This window comes from Bos javanicus, chromosome 24 (genome assembly GCF_032452875.1).
Source record: "Bos javanicus breed banteng chromosome 24, ARS-OSU_banteng_1.0, whole genome shotgun sequence".
NCBI lineage: Eukaryota > Metazoa > Chordata > Mammalia > Artiodactyla > Bovidae > Bos > Bos javanicus.
In genome coordinates, this window is record NC_083891.1 from 42,974,245 (window position 1) to 42,995,923 (window position 21,679).

General features: G+C 38.3%; 1 protein-coding gene across 9 annotated transcripts in view; it reads right to left on the minus strand.

Annotated features, from left to right (window-relative positions):
- Positions 1-21,679, minus strand: part of SPIRE1 (spire type actin nucleation factor 1) — a 163,807-nt gene that overhangs the window by 71,777 nt on the left and 70,351 nt on the right. For 5 of the 9 annotated variants that reach the window (XM_061399974.1, XM_061399969.1, XM_061399973.1 and 2 more), the window contains 3 exons: positions 9,249-9,482; positions 808-933; positions 437-493 (listed from right to left, as the gene is read on the minus strand). In XM_061399974.1, the coding sequence (XP_061255958.1) occupies positions 437-493; positions 808-933; positions 9,249-9,482 (417 nt within the window). The remainder of the gene's footprint in view (positions 1-436; positions 494-807; positions 934-9,248; positions 9,483-21,679) is intronic. The other 4 variants (XM_061399976.1, XM_061399972.1, XM_061399975.1 and 1 more) reach the window with 1 other exon arrangement.

Here is a 21,679-nt window from a genome sequence, read left to right on the forward strand (position 1 = left end):
GAATCTTCCGTATTAGCACAGCTAAGGAGTCTCACTTTAATACAAGTTAGTATTGTCCTTCTTCCCTTACAAATCTCATATGTGTCTCTCCCCAAGCTGTGTGTCATTGTGAGTTTTAAACTAGTGTCTCAGATAAACTCCATACTTTAGTCACAAAAGAAACGATAACTACCACTGATCATATACTAAGCTCTTACTATGTGCCAGATGCCTTACCCAGACCTCAAGAATCTTCACAACTGTGTCTGTGGGATGTAAAATATGGCAATTCACCTTGTAAATAAACGAGTGTGATTCTCTCTGGACTCCACACATAGTATTTTTAACTTATAGACAATGATAAATAATAAAATAGCTAACATGAGACTCTGGATTATCTTAATTCACATCTCCTGCATTAAATATCTAATCACATCTACTATGTAAGTTAAATTACCAGAAGTGCATCTTCCTTTCCGAGTCCGTATCCCTTCCTCAAAGACACACTAACATGCTTTAAAATGGAAAAAAGAGAGGCAGAAAGAGTTAAAAAAAAAAAATCAAGTCATATGGGAAACTGATTCAACCAGTTCAGCAATATTTATTTTCCATTTGTAAGGAAGCTTTATGAAAATCTGTTTTATCACATGGATTCACATGGTAACATTTTAAGGAACAGATTTCATTTTGCCTAAGTTGCTTCTTTCCTGAATAATTTTCAGCACTCATCAGAAGGATAGAGATAAATACTTTAAATGACATGATGGGCAATGTTGGAAATCAGGTCTGTCTTTCACAATGCCCGAAATAGGGAGCAGCAGCACTCACCTCCTTCGCACTCTTGATTTTGGTCAGAAATGTATGCAGCTCCATCGTCTCTGCAAACAGTGCACGACATACTGCCTGGTAATGATTTGGTGCCTCTGCTTCAGTCGGGAGATGAGCAGCACACAACTACAGAAGAGGAAAACAATGGTGCCTGCTTATTATCTGTGGTTTTAAGGTACCTGAAATGCAGACAAACCTGGTAGTGCCCATTTTCATATCACATGGCAAGGCAACCCCATGATTACCATGACCCAAAGCTGAATGCACAACAAGACCACCAGGGAAGTCCACACAATTATACAGAAAGAGGTTTGTGACTAACAATCCCCCAGCACAGGTGAGCTTCCAGAATTAGCTTCTACTTGACAATGACAGCACATGTGTAAAAGTGTGGCCTGGGAGTAGAAGAGGGATGACCTCTTACAGAGTACTGATAATAACTCAGGTATTTTAATAGCTACCATTTATTATTTACCACACCAGGTCCTATATTTGCATATTATATACACAGCATAACATCATTTACTCTTCCATGTAGCCCTGAATTAGCACCACTTTACAGCAATGAAACTGAGGCTTCAGAGGAAGCTAGTGACTTGTCCACGGTCATAAAGTTAACGTAAGGGAGGAGGATTCAACACAGTCATACTTGATTCTGAAGCCCAAGCTCATGCCAAAACACGCGGAGTTGTATAATTTGGTAGTAAGAATGCCAAGGAGACATGTGGACTACTGGGAAGATGCCTCATCATTAGATGGGCAGTGGTGGAAAGAGGGTGGAGGGCAACTGTGACACCTCCAGTCCTGATGTCATCAACAGTACACAGCCCATAACTACTTCTGGGTCAAAGATGCAATTTAATGCCATGCACAGCAATTTAGAAAAATCAAACAATTTACTATATTGTAAGGCACGTCCTGTCAAGACTATAATGCATTAGGATAATTTTATCTTTCTATAATAATTTTGCATCTGTGTACAGTAGTTATGTTTTAATGTATTTGCATTAAAAATTGTAAGTTCTCCCTTATTCTTTACCATATGCTTGACATTAATATATATTTATTTAGTAACTTGTATCTTTTGGAGAGTAAGAGATATCTTTGTAGCTTGTAATATCCTTCATAATGTGGCTTTCTGTTATTTTTCATTTGTAATAAGTATTGTATGCAATTTAATATATTACTATCTTTAATAAAATACATTCTCAGGAAAATATTTCAGCAAGTATGTCAGCAACAAACCTTCTTCACAAACAGGCTAAGAACTGATGCAATGGGAGCATGAGAGCAAAATCGCACAAGTTTAATTATTCACAGAGCAACCAATGAACAGAGTGTATTTTCTGCTCAATTATTTTTATATGCAGAAAAGAGCTTCTCACATAAAATTATCATTTCCAAGGTGATGAAAGGCAACTGTTAGGACTTCCATCTTTCACTAGTTCCACAATTTTATACTCCAATTACATGCTGTGAAATATGGCATAACATTTTTTACTGTAATTCATAGTAAGAAATGCTATGGATTTCTTACTTATGCATCCTTACTATGCATAAGGATTCAAACATATGCATAAGTGTATGTTTTATACACAAACATTTTACAAAATGAAACTTAAACAATCAACTGATTTCACAACCCACTATCAGGTTGTGCCCTGCAACTTAGAAAACCTGGTGTAAAAGTCTAAAATCTTTTTACTGTATATGATATAATTGTATATGTAAATAATCCACAAAAATTATTAGCACTAAGAAATTTTAGCAAAGTTGGGGGATACATGATCAACACAAAAACATTCTATTTCCATTTTTTCAATAGTAAAAAAAATAATAATTATACTAAGGAATAATTTAACCAAGGAGGTGTGAGACTTACACACTGAAAACTATAAAGAATTGCTGACAGAAATTAAAGAAGACAAAAAAATGGACAGACATCCTGTATTCATGGGTTGGAAGGCTTAATATTGTTAAGATGGTTGTTGTTCAGTCACTCAGTCGTGTCCGACTCTTCTCTCATGGACTGCAGCACTCTAGGCTTCTCTGTCCACCATTTCCCAGAGCTTGCTCAAACTCATGTCCATTGAGTTGGTGATGCCATCCAACCATCTCATCCTCTGTCGTCCCCTTCTCCTCCTGCCTTCAATCTTTTCAAGCATCAGGGTCTTTTCCAATGAATGGGCTCTTTGCATCAGGTGGCTAAAATACTGGAGCTTCAGCTTCAGCATCAGTCCTTCCAATAAATATTCAGGGTTGATTTCCTTTAGGATTGACTGGTTTGCTCTCCTTGCAGTCCAAGAAACTCTCAAGAGTCTTCTCTTGAGTTAAGATAATAATACTATACAAAATGATCTACAGATTGAATGCAATTCCTAACTAAATCCCAAAGGCCTTTTTGAAGAAATAGAAAAGCTGATCCTAAAATTCACGTGAAATTGCAAGGGCCCCAAATAGCTGACACAATCTTGAAGAGAGCTAGAGACTCCAGCTTCCAAATTTTAAAACTTACCTCAAAGTTATAGTAATCAAAACAAAGTGGTGCTTGCAGAACAACAAACATAGATTAATGACACAGAACTGAGAGTCCAGAAATAAACCCATATATCTATGGTTGATTGATTTTTGATGAAAGTGCCCAGACCATTATGGAGGGAAAGAATAGTCTCTTCAACAAATGATGCTTGGAAAAGTGGATATCCACATGGGGGGAAAAAAAAAAGTTGTACCCCTACGTCACACCATACATTATGAAATATTAACTCAAAATGGATCAGTGACCTACATTTAAGAGTCAAAACTCAAACTCTTCAAAGGTGAAGTGAACCTTCATAGGGGTGAACCTTCATGGTCATGAACTTAGTAGCAGTTTTTAAGACATGATACCAAAAGCACTAGATACAGCATATCTTACTTTACTATAGCACTATATTATGCATTGCAGATAGTGTGTTTTTTACAAACTAAAGGTTTGTAGTGACCCTGTGCATTAGGCAAGTTTATCAGTGCTATTATTCCAGCAGCACTTATTCACTTCTTGTCTCTGTGGCACATTTTAATAATTCTTGCAATATTTCAAACTTTTTCTTACCATTATTTTATGATTTACTTTATTTTATTATTATTTTATTTTTACTATTTTATTATTATTTGTTGTGGTAATGTGATCAGTGATCTTTGCTGTTACTATTGTAACTGGTATTTTGTTTTACATTTTAAAGTATATATTGTTTTTTAGATATAATGCTATTATACACTTTAAAATAGACTATGCTGCCGCTGCCAAGTCGCTTCAGTTGTGTCCGACTCTGTGCGACCCCATGTACTGCAGCCTACCAGGCTTCTCCGTCCATGGGATTCTCCAGGCAAGAACACTGGAGTGGGTTGCCATTTCCTTCTCCAAGGCATGAAAGTGGAAAGTGAAAGTGAAGTCACTCAGTCGTGTCTGACTCTTAGCGACCCCATGGACTGCAGTCTACCAGGCTCCTCCATCCATGGATTTTCTGGGCAACAGTACTGGAGTGGGGTGCCATTGCCTTCTCCCATAATAGACTATAGTATAGTATAAACCTAACTTTTATATGCAATGGGAAACCAAAATATTCATGTAACTCACTTTACTGCAACCTTTGCTTTGTTGCAATGGTCTCGAGCTAAACCTGCAATACCCCCAAGGTACGGCTGTAAATGATTAGACTTCAAAGTGAAAATTGTACACTAGTCAAAAATGCCATCACGAAAAAATCTACAAACAATAAATGCTGGAGAGAAAAGGAACCCTCTTGCACTATTGGTGGGAATGTAAATTCGTACAGCTACTATAGAGAACAGTATGGAGATTCCTTAAAAAGCTAGGAATAAAACTACCATATGACCCAGCAATCCCACTACTGAGCACATACCCTGAGAAAATCAAAATTCAAAAAGACACATGTATCCCAACGTTCCCTGCAGCTCTATATACAATAGCCAGGACATGGAAGTGACCTAAATGTCCATCAACAGATGAATGGATAAAGAAGTTGTGGTGCATACATACAATTGAATATTACCTGGCCATAAAAAAGAATGAATTTGAGGCAGGTTAACTGAGGTGTATTAACCTAGAGACTGCACACAGAGTGGAGTAAGTCAGAAAAACAAATATTGTATATTGACATACATATATATCTATGTGTGTGTGTGGAATCTAGAAAAACGGTACAGATGAATCTATCTGCAGGACAGCAGTAGAGACACAGACATAGAGAACAGACTTGTAGACACAGTGGGGGAAGGAGAGGGTGGGATGGATTGAGAGAACAGCACAGAAACATTTATATTATCCTATGTAAAACAGCTATTGGGAACTTGTTATGTACCAGAGGGACTCAACTCAGTGCTCTATGACAACCTAGAGGGGTGGGAAGAGGTGGGGAGGTTCAAGAAGGAGGGGATATATGTATGCTGTTCAGTTGCCCAGTCAGGTCCAACTTTTTGCAACCCCATGGACTGCAGCATGCCAGGCTTCCCTGTCCCTCACCATCTCCCAGAATTTGCCCAAGTTCATGTTCACTGCATCAGTGATACCGTCCAGCCATCTCATCCTCTGATGCCCTCTTATCCTTCTGCCCTTGCTCTTTCCCAGCATCAGGGACTTTTCCAATGAGTCATCTGTTCACATCAGGGACCAAAATACTGGAACTTCAGCTTCAGCATCAGTCCCTCCAGTGAATATTCAGGGTTGATCTCCCTTAATATTCACTGGTTTGATCTCCTTGCTGTCCAAGAGACTTTCAAAAGTGTTCTCCAGCACCACAGTTCAAAGGCATCAATTCTTTGGTGTTCTGCCTTCTTTACAGTCCAGCTCTCACAACCGTATGTGACCACTGGGAAGACCATGGCCTTGACTATATGGACCTTCGTTGGCAGAGTAATGCCTAACCTGGATATATGTATACTTCTGGCTGATTCACGTTATTGTAGAGCAGAAACCAATACTACTTTGTGAAAACAATTATCCTCTAATTAAAAAAAAAACTGTACATCAAAGGATTCTATCAAGAGCATGAAAAGACAATCCACAGAATCAGAGAAAATATTTGCAAATCATATATCTAATAAGGATCTACTATTCAGAATGCATAAAGAACTCTTAAACTCAACAAAAGATAAACAACCTAATTTAAAAACGGACCTGAATAGACATTCTTCCAAAGAAGATAGACAAATGGCCAAAAAGCAAATAAAAAGATGCTCACCATCATGAGTCATTAAGAAAATGCAAATCAAAACCACAATTAGATACCACTCACATCCACTAGGATGGCTATAAAAGCAAAGAGAAAATGGAAAGTAAGTGTTAGCAAGAATGTGGAGAAATTGGAACCCTTGTATATTGCTAGTAGAAATGAAAATGGTGAGGCCACTGTGGAAAATAGCTTGATGGTTTTTCAAAAAGTTAAAGACAGAATTACCATGTGATCCAGCAATTCCGTTCCTGAGGTGTATTTCCAAAAGAATTTAAAGTAGGTATTCAAACAAAAACTGAAACACAAATGTTCATACCAGCACCATTCACAGCAGCCAAAAAAAAGGTGAAAACAATTCAAATATTCCTAGCTGAGGAGTGGATAAACAAACTGTGGTATATTCACAAAATGGAATCCTATTAACCCACAAAAAGGAAAAAGGTACTGACACATGCTACGACACGGGTGAACCTTAAAAACATTACACTCAGTCCAAGAAGCTAGACACCAAAAGTCATATACCATATGATTCCATTTATATGAAATACCAGAATACATAAATCCACAGAGACAGAAAGCTGATCAGTGGCTGCCATGGGCTGAAGGAGAAGGGATAGGTTTCCATCTGGGATAAAGAATAGGCTTTGGACTGAGATAGTGCTGATAGCTGGATAGTATCGTGAATTATTTAATAGCACTAAATTGTGAATTGTAAACTTTGTTATGTGTATTTTACCACAATTTTTTAATGTACAAAAAAATTTTTTTTTAAAGCCAATGAAATTTCATGAAGTTTCTACTGAGACAGATGAGAAATAATCCCTTAGAGGAAAAATAACCCCAGTGATTATTTCAGTTTCAATGAATTACCTGATAATTATTTTATTCTTTGTGTTTATATGCATCAGCACATCTAATTCTTATGTCAACCCAATTTAGAGATTAAGAAATAGAGATTTACAATAGCTAAGGATTTACCTAAGCCATACACCTAGCCAGCAGAATTGGAAGTGAACCCAGGCAGTCTAACTGCAGAATGAGTTACACTAAAGGAAGTAATGTTCTTACACTAAAAGAAGCAATATTCTTCAAGTGATGAAACACTCAGAACACAGCATACAGGCAGCATGCCCCAAATGACCTCTACAGTTACCAAACAAGTGACGCTTGTGGAGGAGTGGAAATTCTACAGACTTGTGTCCACAAGTTTGTTCTCTATGTCTGCGTACACAGTCTTTCCTTTATATATACACCAGTCAGTACATGCAGAACTTTGTGGTCTTTTCTCCATTTATTAAAAATTTCCCACACTGCTACTTAACCTACATGATTATAATTTTAAAGACCATATGATAATCTATGAGCTGATATACCATTTTTCTGGAAGTCATTTATTTCCAGTTTCAAAACAGTATAATTAATGCTGTGATACACATCTCCTTGTATCTATGTAACATTTCATTTTAAAAATCATCTCCTTGTACAGAGAACAGACTGGTGATGCCAGTGATTGGGGCTTGGGGGGTACAGAGTGGAATAGCTGAAGGTAGTCAAAAGGTACAAACTTCCAGTTATAAAGTCAGTCAGTCCTAGGAATGTAATGTACAGCATGGCAACTAAGGTTAACAATACTGTACTGAATATTTGAAAGTTGCTGAAAGATAGAGCTTAAAAGTTCTCATCACAAGCAAAAAATCTGTAATCATGTGTAGTGATGGATGTTAACTTATTGTGGTGATCATTTTGCAATTTATACAAACAAGGAATCATTACCTTGTACAGTTGAAACTAATATAATGTTATACATCAATTATATCTGAGCTTAGAAAACTGACCTCTTTGAAAAATTTCTAATAGTATTACTGTGTGGAAAAATTTGAACATGCACAAAATGAGGTGGACAGTATAATGAATTACCATCCATCACCCAATTTAGCAATGACCAATTCATGGCCATCTTACTTTATCTACATCCTCATCCACTTAAGCCTCACCCTCCAGGATAATTTTATAGCAAATTTCAGACATCTGAATTTCACATGTAGATATTTCAGCATACACTCATTAAATGAGTTTTTAAAAAATATACTCACAATTCTATTATAATATCTAAAAATATGAATAATTCCTAATATCGTCAACTATAGAGTAAAAGGTCAAATTTTCCTGATTATCTCAAATATATCCACAGTTCATTTTTATTTTCATTACTCTAGGAGGTGGAGCAAAAAGACAGGCAGAGAGTATTCTGCCTATGTTTTCCTTGAAAAGTTTTATAGTACCCAGACTTACATTTAGGTCTTTAATCCAGTTTGAGTTTGTTTCTATGTATGGTATTAAAGACTGTTCTAATCTATAGATTCAATGTAATCCCCATGAAATTACCAATAGCCTTTTTCAGAACTTTCCTGGTAGTTCAGTTGGTAAAGAATCCGCCTGCAATATGGAAGACCTGGGTTCGATCCCTGGGTTGGGAAGATCCACTGAAGAAGAGAAAGGCTACCCACTCCAGTATTATGGCCTGGAGAATTCCATGGGCTGTATAATCCACAGGGTCGCAGAGAGTTGGACACGACTGAGAGATTTTCACTTCACTTTTTCAGAACTAGAACAAAAAATTTTAATATCTGTATGGAAACACAAAAGGCCCCAAAAAGCCACAGCGATTTTGTGGGGAGAAAAAAAGAAAAGCAACAAAGACAGAGCTAGAGGAATTAGGCTCCTTGATTTCAGGAGCTTTGACTGTACTACAAAGCTACAGTAATCGAAACAGTAGGACACTGGCACAAAAACAGACACACATCAGTGGAACAGGAAAGAAAGCCCAGAGGCAAACTCACACACCTATGGTCAACTAATCTATGACAAAGGAGGCAAGAATACACCATGGAGAAAAAACAGCCTCTTCAATAAATGGTAGGAGGAAAACTAGACAGCTACATGTAAAAGAATGAAATCAGAACACCCTTATGCATTTCATTAAGGACATGAAACTGAGCAAACTCTGGGACATGGTGAAGGACAAGGAAGCCTGGCATGCTGCAGTCCATGGGGCTGCAAAGAGCTGAAGACAACTTAGTGAGTAAATAACAACAACAATGTATTTCATTGAAAGCTGAAAGTCTAGGAACTATTATCAAATGCTAATCAATTTTTTAAAGTGAAATAACAACTCTTGAAAGAAAGAGATACTGCTGTAAACTTTACCTTCATGACATCTCTATAGGACCGGATGGCTGAGACCTTCCTCTTTACGTCATCATCCTCCTCCAGACCCTCATCCGCAGCCTCGTAGCCCTCGTCATTGCTGCCGTCAGCCTCTACCGTGTTGGCCATGCGATCAATGAGCTGCTCCAGTGGGGGGCTTAACTCCCTTTCTTCATTCTCCTTCAAGCCATAGTCCAGTGCCTTATAAATAATAATTCCCAAAGATTCTATAACCTAGGAACATTAAGGAAGGCGGTTAATAGAGACAACTGAACAGCTTTATAGAACTGTAAGGCATAAAATATTCAGTACGATATTTAAGCTACGTCTAATCTATTCCATTTCAGAAATGTGACACATTAAATTTGAGAAGCTTAAGAAGTCTCACCTGTGTTTTTTTAAAAAATCTCAGATGGAAATTATTTGTATAATTTCTTCAAACCAGTATGTAACACATACACAAAGTCTTTTCATGTTTTCTTAGATTTATGTTAAACACTAGAGTCTATATTTTCCATTTATATAAAATACCAGCAATACCAACCAGGTTGATTTTCCATATTTTCAAACCATATTTTTTCAGAATAGACAGAGTTACCGAAAAACATATCCATTCAAAACTGTTATGACAACACTTATCTAATTAGGGATTTCATAGACATATCAAGGATCTGAGACTGAAAACTCAGTGACTGGTAGCAGCTAACTTAAGCTTAAACAAACAAATCTATTTACAGCCATGTCCTTCTGACAGGGGCTGGCAGTGCTGCAACTTCCACTTTAAGGTGCTGCCTGCGCATCAGGCGGAACCATCTGTAAATCAGGCTGGAGTCTTCTGTCAACTGATTGGAGAACTCCCCCAAGGCAACAGGTACAGGCTGGAAAGACAGAGTGGCTCAGCAGCACGCACTTGGTGATGCCTCCAGGGCCAACCTGGGCCAAGCACGTGCAAAATGCTTCCATTGGATGATGGGATGCCTCTGTACAAACCCAAACTCATGGCTAGAAGGGTCAATAACCCCCAGTTTATGATGGGCCGCTCAGGACTCAGGTAAACTGGTGGCCCACCATTGAGTGTTCAGTATTGACTGTGGCCCAGCATCAGATCTAGAGCTACCAAAAGGAAAGGAGCTCTCCACAAAGAGCTGCAGGGCTCTGCTCCAGAACCCTAGGGCCTGCACTGCGACTCACCCGCAGGGCTGCCCAAGGCTCAGACTGTAGCCCTCTCTGCCACTGACACCGCAAGCACCGACACATCTGCGGGGTCAGGTGGCCCGTGCAGCAGAGGAGCCAGCCTGGCAGCTGCATTTGTGGAGGAGCTCTCCCTGTCCCGGGTCCTACTCAGAACTAGCAGCTTTCTGGGTCCTTCAGTAAATGGGCTAGAGTAATACAACACACTTCGAGGAATATGTGCCTTCAAAATCCAGAGTCCACCAGGCTTTGTGCTTCTTTTCTGTTTGCAGTCAGGGCCTTGGAAAGGATGTCCTAAAACATTCTGCAGGGTCTCCCAGCTCCAGGATAAACTACGTGCACCTGGTTTCAATGTCCCAAATCTATTACCTTTCCTGATTTAAACCTGAACCATGACACAGTACTATATGTAATCCAACCTCTCAGAAACACAACATAACAAGGCTGGGCATTATTAGACTGACATGTATAGTAGCTGACTCATCACTTTCACAGATTCCAGAAACTTCTAGCCTTGTGCTAGAGAAGCATCTACCTAGTTCTACACAGCCTGGAGCTGGTGATAACAGACGAGCACTCAAAAGACAACTGAAACATAAAAGTACCTGGACACATCAACTTGCCTACATATATACTTACTTATACTAATTTTAGAAATTCATTTTCCAAAACTTGTGGTGGTTGTTCAGTAGCTAAGTCATGTCCAAAAGTGATTTAAGTATTAAGTAGGAGAGCTCCAACTAACAACCCCTTGAGAAAATTAGAGACGTTTTTTCCATGTTGACACTGATTATAATCTACCTGTATAAATATCAACCTGACATTTCTCCATCTTGTTCACAAAAATACTATAAAAGACTTACTACACTTTCTTGCTGCAATATCTAAATACTAACTGTAGTACTCTCTTATCTAGTAAAATTTATCCCCCCAAAGCATACTTTTCTATTAATCTAGCTAATATCCACTATACTAAGCACCCTTCCTTTCACTCATGAATTCAGTCCACAGATATTTACTAAGAATCAAGTGTATGTGCCAACAAAGAAACAGATGAGGAGAAGAGACCTGTGGCCTTCATAAAGGTTTTGTCCTAGGGAAAACAGATAATTAATAAGCTAAATGACTATGCTATACATTATAATAAAGAAGGGAAGGGTGTTATGAGAGCATAATTTAATAGGGAGCCCTAACTAGTCCAAAAATCAGGGAAGCCTTTGTTAAGAAAATGAATTTAAGTAGAGTTAACCACAAGAAGAAGGGGGTTAGAAAAGAATTCCAAAGATAGGAAAACAGTGAGTATGAAGACCTAGAGATAAGAAAGAGCATGGAATGAGTGACTGAAGAAAAAACAAAGTGTTTACTTCTAATGACAAGAGGACAGTTAGGATGAGTTTTGTGAGGTGGGAATATATTCACAAATCACATTGAGGCCTCAAAGGCTACCTGACAGGTCTGAAAGGAAAGTGCAAGTGAAGTCCCTCAGTCGTGTCCAACTCTTTGTGACCCCCTGGACTGTAGCCTGCCAGGCTCCTCCATCCCTGGAATTTTCCAGGCAAGAATACTGGAGTGGGTTGCCGTTTCCTTCTCCAGGGGATCTTCCCCACCTAGGGATTGAACCTGGGTCACCCACACCACAGGCAGACTCTACCATGTGAGCTACCAGGGAAGCCTGAATCTTCATCAAGTAATAGCGGGCCACTGAAGGGTTTTGGGAAGTGGGACAGTAAGGTATTTTTAAAGTTCAGTCAGTCAGTTCAGTCACTCAATCATGTCTGACTCTTTGCAACCCCATGGACTGCAGCATATCAGGCTTCACTGTCCATCACCAACTCCCAGAGCCTACTCAAACTCATGTCCACTGAGTCAGTGATGCCATCCAACCATCTCATCCTCTGTCATCCCCTTCTCCTCCCGCCTTCAATCTTTCCCAGCATCAGGGTCTTTTCAGTATTTTTAAAATATATCATGCCACAGTTATCAAGACAGGGTGGTACTAGCAAAAGAACAGACAATGAGATTTATGGAACAGCATACAGAGCCCAAAACAGACTCCCAAGGATACTCAACGGAGCACTGACAAAGGAGTAAAGGCAATTTAAAAGAACAGGCTTTTCAAACGGTGCTGGAGCAACAACATCCACATGCAAAAATATGAGTCTAGACTCAGGCCTTACACCTTTCACAAAGTCACAAGTAAAATACAAAACTATTGAATGAGAAGATAACATAGGAGAAAATCTAGTTGACTTTGGGTTTGATGATTTTTTTAAAGATACAAGGAATGATCCATGAAAGAAAAAAATTGGTATGTTAGACTTCATTATAATTAACAAATTCTGCTGCATGAAAGGCACTGTTCAAAGAATAAAACAACAAGCCACAGCTGGAAGAAAATATGTGCCAAACATATGTGTGATAATGGACTGGTATCCCAAATATACAAAGAACCTTAAAACTCAAACAGAAAATAACTCCTGGAGTTTCCTAGCAGTCTAGTCATTAGGATTCTGGACTTTCACTGCCATAAGTCAGGTTCACTCCCATGAGTCAGGTTCACTCCCTGGTCAGGGAACTCAAGTCCCACAAGCTATCTAACCTGACCCCACCCCCTGAAAAAAAAATTACCCAGTTACAAAATGGGCAAGTGATCAGAATAGAAGATATACCAAAGAAGATATACAAATGGCAACGAAAATGTGAAATGATGCTCAAGATAATGTGTCATCATAAATTGTACCAATGTTTTCTTAGGTCACTCTCCCAAGGCAACAGAAATAAAAGCAAAAATTAACAAGTGGGACCTAATCAAATTTACAAGCTTTTGTATAGCTAACGAAATCATCAACAGAATGAAAAGACAGCCTACAGACTGGGAGAAAATATTTGCAAGTGATGTGACCAACAAGGGCTTAATATCCAAAATACACAAACAGCTCATACAATTCAACAATAAAATAACTTACAGCCCAATAGAAAAACAGGTAGAAAACCTACATAGACAGTTCTCCTAGGAAAACACACAGACAGCCAAAAGGCACATGAAAAGATGCTCAACATCACTAATTATTAGAGAAAAGCAAATCATAACTATGAGGCGCCACTTAACACCTCTCAGATGGCCATCATTAAATAGTGTACAAATAACAAATGCTAAAGAGGGTATGGAGAAAAGGGAATCCTCCTACACTGCTGGTGGGAATGAAAGTTGATGTAGCCACTATGAAAATTATCAGGAAATTCCTCAAAAAGCTAAAAATAGAGTTTTCAAGTGACCCAGCAACCCTACTCCTGGGCATATATCTGGACAAAACTATAATTCAAAAAGACACATGTACCCCAATCTTCAATGCAACACTATTCACAACAGCCAAGACATGGAAATAACCTAAGTGTCCATCAAAAGATGAGTGGATGAAGATGTGGTACAGATATACAATGCAATACTACTCAACCATGAAACAGAACAAAATAACGCCATTTGCAGCAACATGGATGAACTCGGAGATTGTCATATTAAATCAGTTAAGTCAGAAAGACAAATACTGTGTGATATCACTTCTATGTGAAATCTGAAATACAACACAGATGAACTTATCTACAAAACAGACTCACAGCCATAGAGAACAGACTTGTGGTTGCCAAGGGAGAGAGTGGGAAGAATGGATTTGGAGTTTGGGGTTAGCGATGCAAACTATTATATATAGAATGGATAAACAACAAGTCCTACTATATAGCACAGGGAAATGTATTCAATATTTTGTGAAAAATCATAATGGAAAAGAATATATAAAATAATGTAAAAAAAAATCATATGTCATCAGGGATTTACAAATTAAAATGGTAAGATCCCACTATATACCTACTGAGTTCAGTTCAGTTCAGTCACTCAGTCTTGTCCGACACTTTGCGACCCCATGAGTCGCAGCACGCCAGGCCTCCCTGTCCATCACCAACTCCCGGAGTTCACTCAGACTCACGTCCATCGAGTCAGTGATGCCATCCAGCCATCTCATCCTCTGTCATCTCCTTCTCCTCCTGCCCTCAATCTCTCCCAGCATCAGAGTCTTTTCCAATGAGTCAACTCTTCCCATGAGGTGGCCAAAGTACTGGAGTTTCACCTGTAGCATCATTCCTTCCAAAGAAATCCTAGGGCTGATCTCCTTCAGAATGGACTGGTTGGATCTCCTTGCAGTCCAAGGGACTCTCAAGAGGCTTCTCCAACACCACAGTTCAAAAGCATCAATTCTTCAGCGCTCCGTTTTCTTCAGCCCAACTCTCATATCCATACATGACCACTGAAAAAACCATAGTGTTGACTAGACGGACCTTTGTTGGCAAAGTAATGTCTCTGCTTTTCAATATGCTATCTAGGTTGGTCATAACTTTTCTTCCAAGGAGTAAGCATCTTTTGATTTCATGGCTGCAGTCACCATCTGCAGTGATTTTGGAGCCCCCCAAAATAAAGTTTGACACTGTTTCCATCGTTTCCCCATCTATTTCCCATGAAGTGATGGGACCAGATGCCATGATCTTCGTCAAATCCAAAACAATGATATCATAAAATGCTGATGAGAATGTGGGGCAGCAGGAATTCTCATCAATGGCTGGTAGGAATGCCAATGCTTCAGCCACCATAGAAGACATTTTGGCAGTTGCTCACACAGCCGAACATACTCCTACCATACAATCAAGTAATTCCACTCCTTGATATTTACTCAAGCTGAAAACTTACATCCACACAAAAATCTACACAAATGTTTGTTGTTGTTTAGTCACTAAGTCATGTCTGACTCTGCAATCCCATCAAGTGTAGCCTGCCAGGTTCCTCTGTCCATGGGATTTCCCAGGCAAGAATACTACAGTGGGTTTCCATTTTCTTCTTCAGGGGATCTTCCTGACCCAGGGATCGAACCTGCATCTCCAATGTCCCCTGCATTAGCAGGTGGATTCTTTACTGTTGAGCCACCAAGGAAGTCCTACACAAATGTTTAAAGTAACTTTATTCAGAACTGTCAAAACTTGGAGGCAACCAAGATGTTTTTCAACATGTGAAGGGATAAACTATGATAAATCCATACAACCAACTATTATTCAAAGATAGAGAAATGAGCTGTCAAACTACAAAGACATAGAGGACACTTTAAAGTAGATTACTAATTGAAAGAAGACAATCTGAAAAGGCTAAATTCTAACCACATGATATTTTGGAAAAGGCAAAACTATAGAGAAAATAAAAAGATCAGTTGTTCCCATGAAAGTGTATGGGACAGTCTAAGGAGAAAAACTACAAGAGAAACGCAGACCCAAACATTTAATGACTGGCCAGAGGATGAGAAATCAAGAGACTAGACTGTAAAGGAGCAAGAGTATGAAAGAAAGGAGGAAAGTAGAAAGTCACAAAAATCAGAGCGAGAAAAAACTTTCAAAAGGAGGTCATGGTCCTGGCACGGAATGTGGATTAGAGGGGAGAAGAGACTTAGGGAACACCGCTGGATTCCTCCAGAAGGAAGCTACGGTGACCTCAGCAAGGGCCAGACTGTGTGAACAAACGGTGCCATGTGTACCCAGCACACACAGAAATGTTTAGGAAAAGGAGCGAAATGCAAGGTAGCAGCTAGAGAGGAAGACAGGGCACAGGTAGGGTTTTTATTATTATTATTATTACTATTACTTTTTCTTTGAAGACTTCAAGTCTTAAGCATTTTAAAGGGTGATGGGGAAAATACAGAAAGGAAAACACTGAAGAAGATGCAAAGATAAGGGATCACAATTACCAACAGTGACCTTTGTTTGAAGTGTCAGACCTCTACAAGGGGTCACTCCTCAAAAAAAATCTTTCCATGAAATCTAGATATGCTTTTTTCCTTTTATAAAGCAGCAAAAAAAAAAAAAAAGTCCATTTATCTGTGCCTGAGAGTTATCGTTCTATTCAATATTACTTCCTAAGCAGTTTCTAGGTGATAAATTCATTAACATGCTATTCTAAGCCTTTTACATTCTGAGCCCAGTGAACTTTTCTGTTCACAACCCCACAATGAGCTGATAACTTTGCTCACTTTCCTTCTGCTTACCTTTCTTTATTCATGTCACTCCCCACCTGTGTCTGACAAATCCTACCAGTACTCTTATTCTTCAGACCCAGAGCCCTTTGACCAGAGTTGATTATTTTCAACCTTACCATCTTTGCCTGCTCTGTTTATCCAACTTTTACATATGACTGTTTGTTAATTGCATCCAAAACTATAAAATAATCATTCAAGTGTAGCTGGAATGTTCACCAAGACAAAGCCTATGCTGTTTGAAAAAAAATAAGTCTCAAGAAATTTCAAAACTGAAATATCAAAAATTATGTTTTCTGACAATGAAATGAAACCAGAAATCAGCTAACAAAGTAATTTATACTAAGTTATTTTATACTAAAGTACTAAGTACTAAAAAATTAAATAGCACACTTCTAAACTTTTGAGTCAAAGAAGAAATCTCAAGGGCAATTTTAAAATATTTAATGATAATGAAAACATACAAACAAATTTGTGGGAAGCAACTAATGCATTTATAGCTTCAGATGAATAGACAAACTCCCTAGAAGGCACAGCTTATCAAAATTTGCAACATCCCAACACTGAAAACTATAAAACATTGCTAAAAGAAATTAAAAATCAAAGCTAGCAGAGACATACACCAAATTCATGATTGAAAGACTAAACATTGTTACAATGTCAGTTCTTTCACGTTGATCAAAAAGTCAATAAAATCACAACCAAAACTCTACTAGGACTTTTGGAAAAACTGAAACTAATTTAAAAATGTATTTGTCATAAAAGAAGAAAAGACCTCATTCGTCATAAAAGAAGAAAATTAACAAGCTAGATTTCATATAAAATAAAAACTCTGCTCTTTGGATTTCCCTGGTGGTCCTGCAGTTAACACTTCACACTTCCAATACAGGGGGCACAGGTTCGATCCCTGGTCAGGGAACTGTGATCCCACAATCCACACAGTGAGGCTAAAAAAAGAAAAAACTCTGCTCTTCAAAAAACAATATTAGCTAAGGGGAAAGTTCATAGCAATACAGGCATACCTCAAGAAACAAGAAAAAAGTCAAATAAATAACCTAACTCTACACCTAAAGCAACTAGAAAAGGAAGAAATGAAGAACCCCAGGCTTAGTAGAAGGAAAGAAATCTTAAAAATCAGGGCAGAAATAAATGCCAAAGAAACAAAAGAGACCATAGCAAAAATCAACAAAGCCAAAAGCTGGTTCTTTGAAAGGATAAACAAAATTGACAAACCATTAGCCAGACTCATCAAGAAACAAAGGGAGAAATTTCAAATCAATAAAACTAGAAACAAAAATGGAGAGATCACAACAGACAACACAGAAATACAAAGGATCATAAGAGACTACTATCAACAATTATATGCCAATAAAATGGACAACGTGGAAGAAACGGACAAATTCTTAGCAAAGTACAACTTTCCAAAACTCGACCAGGAAGAAATAGAAAATCTTAACAGACCCATCACAAGCACGGAAATTGAAACTGTAATCAAAAATCTTCCAGCAAACAAAAGCCCAGGTCCAGACGGCTTCACAGCTGAATTCTACCAAAAATTTAGAGAAGAGCTAACACCTATCCTGCTCAAACTCTTCCAGAAAATTGCAGAGGAAGGTAAACTTCCAAACTCATTCTATGAGGCCACCATCACCCTAATACCAAAACCTGACAAAGATCCCACAAAAAAAGAAAACTACAGGCCAATATCACTGATGAACATAAATGCAAAAATCCTTAACAAAATTCTAGCAATCAGAATCCAACAACACATTAAAAAGATCATACACCATGACCAAGTGGGCTTTATCCCAGGGATGCAAGGATTCTTCAATATCCGCAAATCAATCAATGTAATACACCACATTAACAAATTGAAAAATAAAAACCATATGATTATCTCAATAGATGCAGAGAAAGCCTTTGACAAAATTCAACATCCATTTATGATAAAAACTCTCCACAAAGCAGGAATAGAAGGAACATACCTCAACATAATAAAAGCTATATATGACAAATCCACAGCAAACATTATCCTCAATGGTGAAAAATTGAAAGCATTTCCTCTAAAGTCGGGAACAAGACAAGGGTGCCCACTTTCACCATTACTATTCAACATAGTTTTGGAAGTTTTGGCCACAGCAATCAGAGCAGAAAAAGAAATAAAAGGAATCCAAATTGGAAAAGAAGTAAAACTCTCACTGTTTGCAGATGACATGATCCTCTACATAGAAAACCCTAAAGACTCCACCAGAAAATTACTAGAACTAATCAATGACTATACTAAAGTTGCAGGATATAAAATCAACACACAGAAATACCTTGCATTCCTATACACTAATAATGAGAAAACAGAAAGAGAAATTAAGGAAACAATTCCATTCACCATTGCAATGGAAAGAATAAAATACTTAGGAATGTATCTACCTAAAGAAACTAAAGACCTATATATAGAAAACTATAAAACACTGGTGAAAGAAACCAAAGAGGACACTAATAGATGGAGAAATATACCATGTTCATGGATTGGAAGAATCAATATAGTGAAAATGAGTATACTACCCAAAGGAATTTATAGATTCAATGCAATCCCTATCAAGCTACCAACAGTATTCTTCACAGAGCTAGAACAAATAATTTCACAATTTGTATGGAAATACAAAAAACCTCGAATAGCCAAAGCGATCTTGAGAAAGAAGAATGGAACTGGAGGAATCAACCTACCTGACTTCAGGCTCTACTACAAAGCCACAGTCATCAAGACAGTATGGTACTGGCACAAAGACAGAAATATAGATCAATGGAACAAAATAGAAAGCCCAGAGATAAATCCATGCACATATGGACACCTTATCTTTGACAAAGGAGGCAAGAATACACAATGGATTAAAGACAATTTCTTTAACAAGTGGTGCTGGGAAAACTGGTCAACCACGTGTAAAAGAATGAAACTAGAGCACTTTCTAACAACATACACAAAAATAAACTCAAAATGGATTAAAGATCTAAACCTAAGACCAGAAACTATAAAACTCCTAGAGGAGAACATAGGCAAAACAGTCTCCGACATACATCACAGCAGGATCCTCTATGACCCACCTCCCAGAATATTGGAAGTAAAAGCAAAAATAAACAAATGGGACCTAATTAAACTTCAAAGCTTCTGCAAAACAAAGGAAACTATAAGCAAGGTGAAAAGACAGCCTTCAGAATGGGAGAAAATAATAGCAAATGAAGCAACTGACAAATAACTAATCTCAAAAATATACAAGCAACTCCTACAGCTCAATTCAGAAAAATAAATGACCCAATCAAAAAATGGGCCAAAGAACTAAATAGATATTTCTCCAAAGAAGACATACAGATGGCTAACAAACACATGAAAAGATGCTCAACATCACTCATTATCAGAGAAATGCAAGTTAAAACCACTATGAGGTACCATTTCACGCCAGTCAGAATGGCTGCGATCCAAAAGTCTACAAGCAATGCATGCTGGAGAGGGTGTGGAGAAAAGGGAACCCTCTTACACTGTTGGTGGGAATGCAAACTAGTACAGCCACTATGGAGAACAGTGTGGAGATTCCTTAAAAAAATGGAAATAGAACTGCCTTATGATCCAGCAATCCCACTGCTGGGCATACACACTGAGGAAACCAGAAGGGAAAGAGACACGTGTACCCCAATGTTCACTGCAGCACTGTTTATATAGCCAGGACATGGAAGCAACCTAGATGTCCATCAGTAGATGAATGGATAAGAAAGCTATGGTACATATACACAATGGAGTATTACTCAGCCATTAAAAAGAATACATTTGAATCAGTTCTAATGAGGTGGATGAAACTGGAGCCTATTATACAGAGTGAAGTAAGCCAGAAAGAAAAACACCAATACAGTATACTAACACATATATATGGAATTTAGAAAGATGGTAACAACAACCCTGTGTACGAGATAGCAAAAGAGACACTGATGTATAGAACAGTCTTTTGGACTCTGTGGGAGAGGGAGAGGGTGGGATGATTTGGGAGAATGGCATTGAAATACGTATAATATCATATATGAAACGAGTTGCCAGTCTAGCTTTGATGCATGATACTGGATGCTTGGGGCTGGTGCACTGGGATGACCCAGAGGGATGGTATGGGGAGGGAGGAGGGAGGAGGGTTCAGGATGGGGAACACATGTATACCTGTGGTGGATTCATTTTGATATTTGGCAAAACCAATACAATACTGTAAAGTTTAAAAATAAAATAAAATTTTCAAAAAACAATATTAGGACGTTTTCCTGGTGGTCCAATGGTTAGGAATCTGCCTTTCAATTCAGGGAACACGGGTTTGATCCCTGGTCTGGGAAGATCCCACATGCCATGAGGCAACTAAGCCTGTGGGCCACAACTACTGAGCCTGCACTCTGCAACAAGAGAAGCTACTGCAATGAGAAGCCCGTCCTCAGCAACAAAGATCCAGGGCAACCAAATATAAAGTAATTAATTTTTAAAAAACCCAAACCTTTCTGGGTCAGGAAGATTTCCTGGAGAAGGGAATGGCTACTCACTCCAGTATTCCTGACTGGAGAATTCCACGAACAAAAGAGTCTGGCAGACTACAGTCCATGAGGTGTATAGACACAAAGAGTCAGACACAACTGAGCGACTAACACAGCTAACAGAGGACTTTTCAGGAGAGGAAAAAAAAAATACCTTCAAAAACACTTCAAGGATGATCAAATCTGAAATATGCTAAGACCAAAACAGGAATTTTTCCTTCTTGAGAGGAAAAAAATGACACACACACACACACACAAAATGAACTGAAATCAGGATAATTCCAAAGCATGGGACTCAGAATGTTAATATAGTTGAAATATATCAGTCAAAAAAACCCTAGAATGAAACTCAGTATTAATGGAATGATGTGGTGTCATAACTAAAATCTAAGCACCCTATTAAAAATAGTATTTTTAATACTGCAAATGGAATACTGAGATAAGAAATGGAAAAAGGCTAAGCACTATAGGATGATTTGTCTAAATCATAACTCAGAGTACAGATATGATGAGAGAGTCCACAGGAGTCGACTGGTATAGATACAAACAAGCAGCACGGTTATTCTAAACTGCAGCACTGTCTGGTAGGACTTTCTGGGTGACAGCATGGTCTGAATCTGTGCTGCC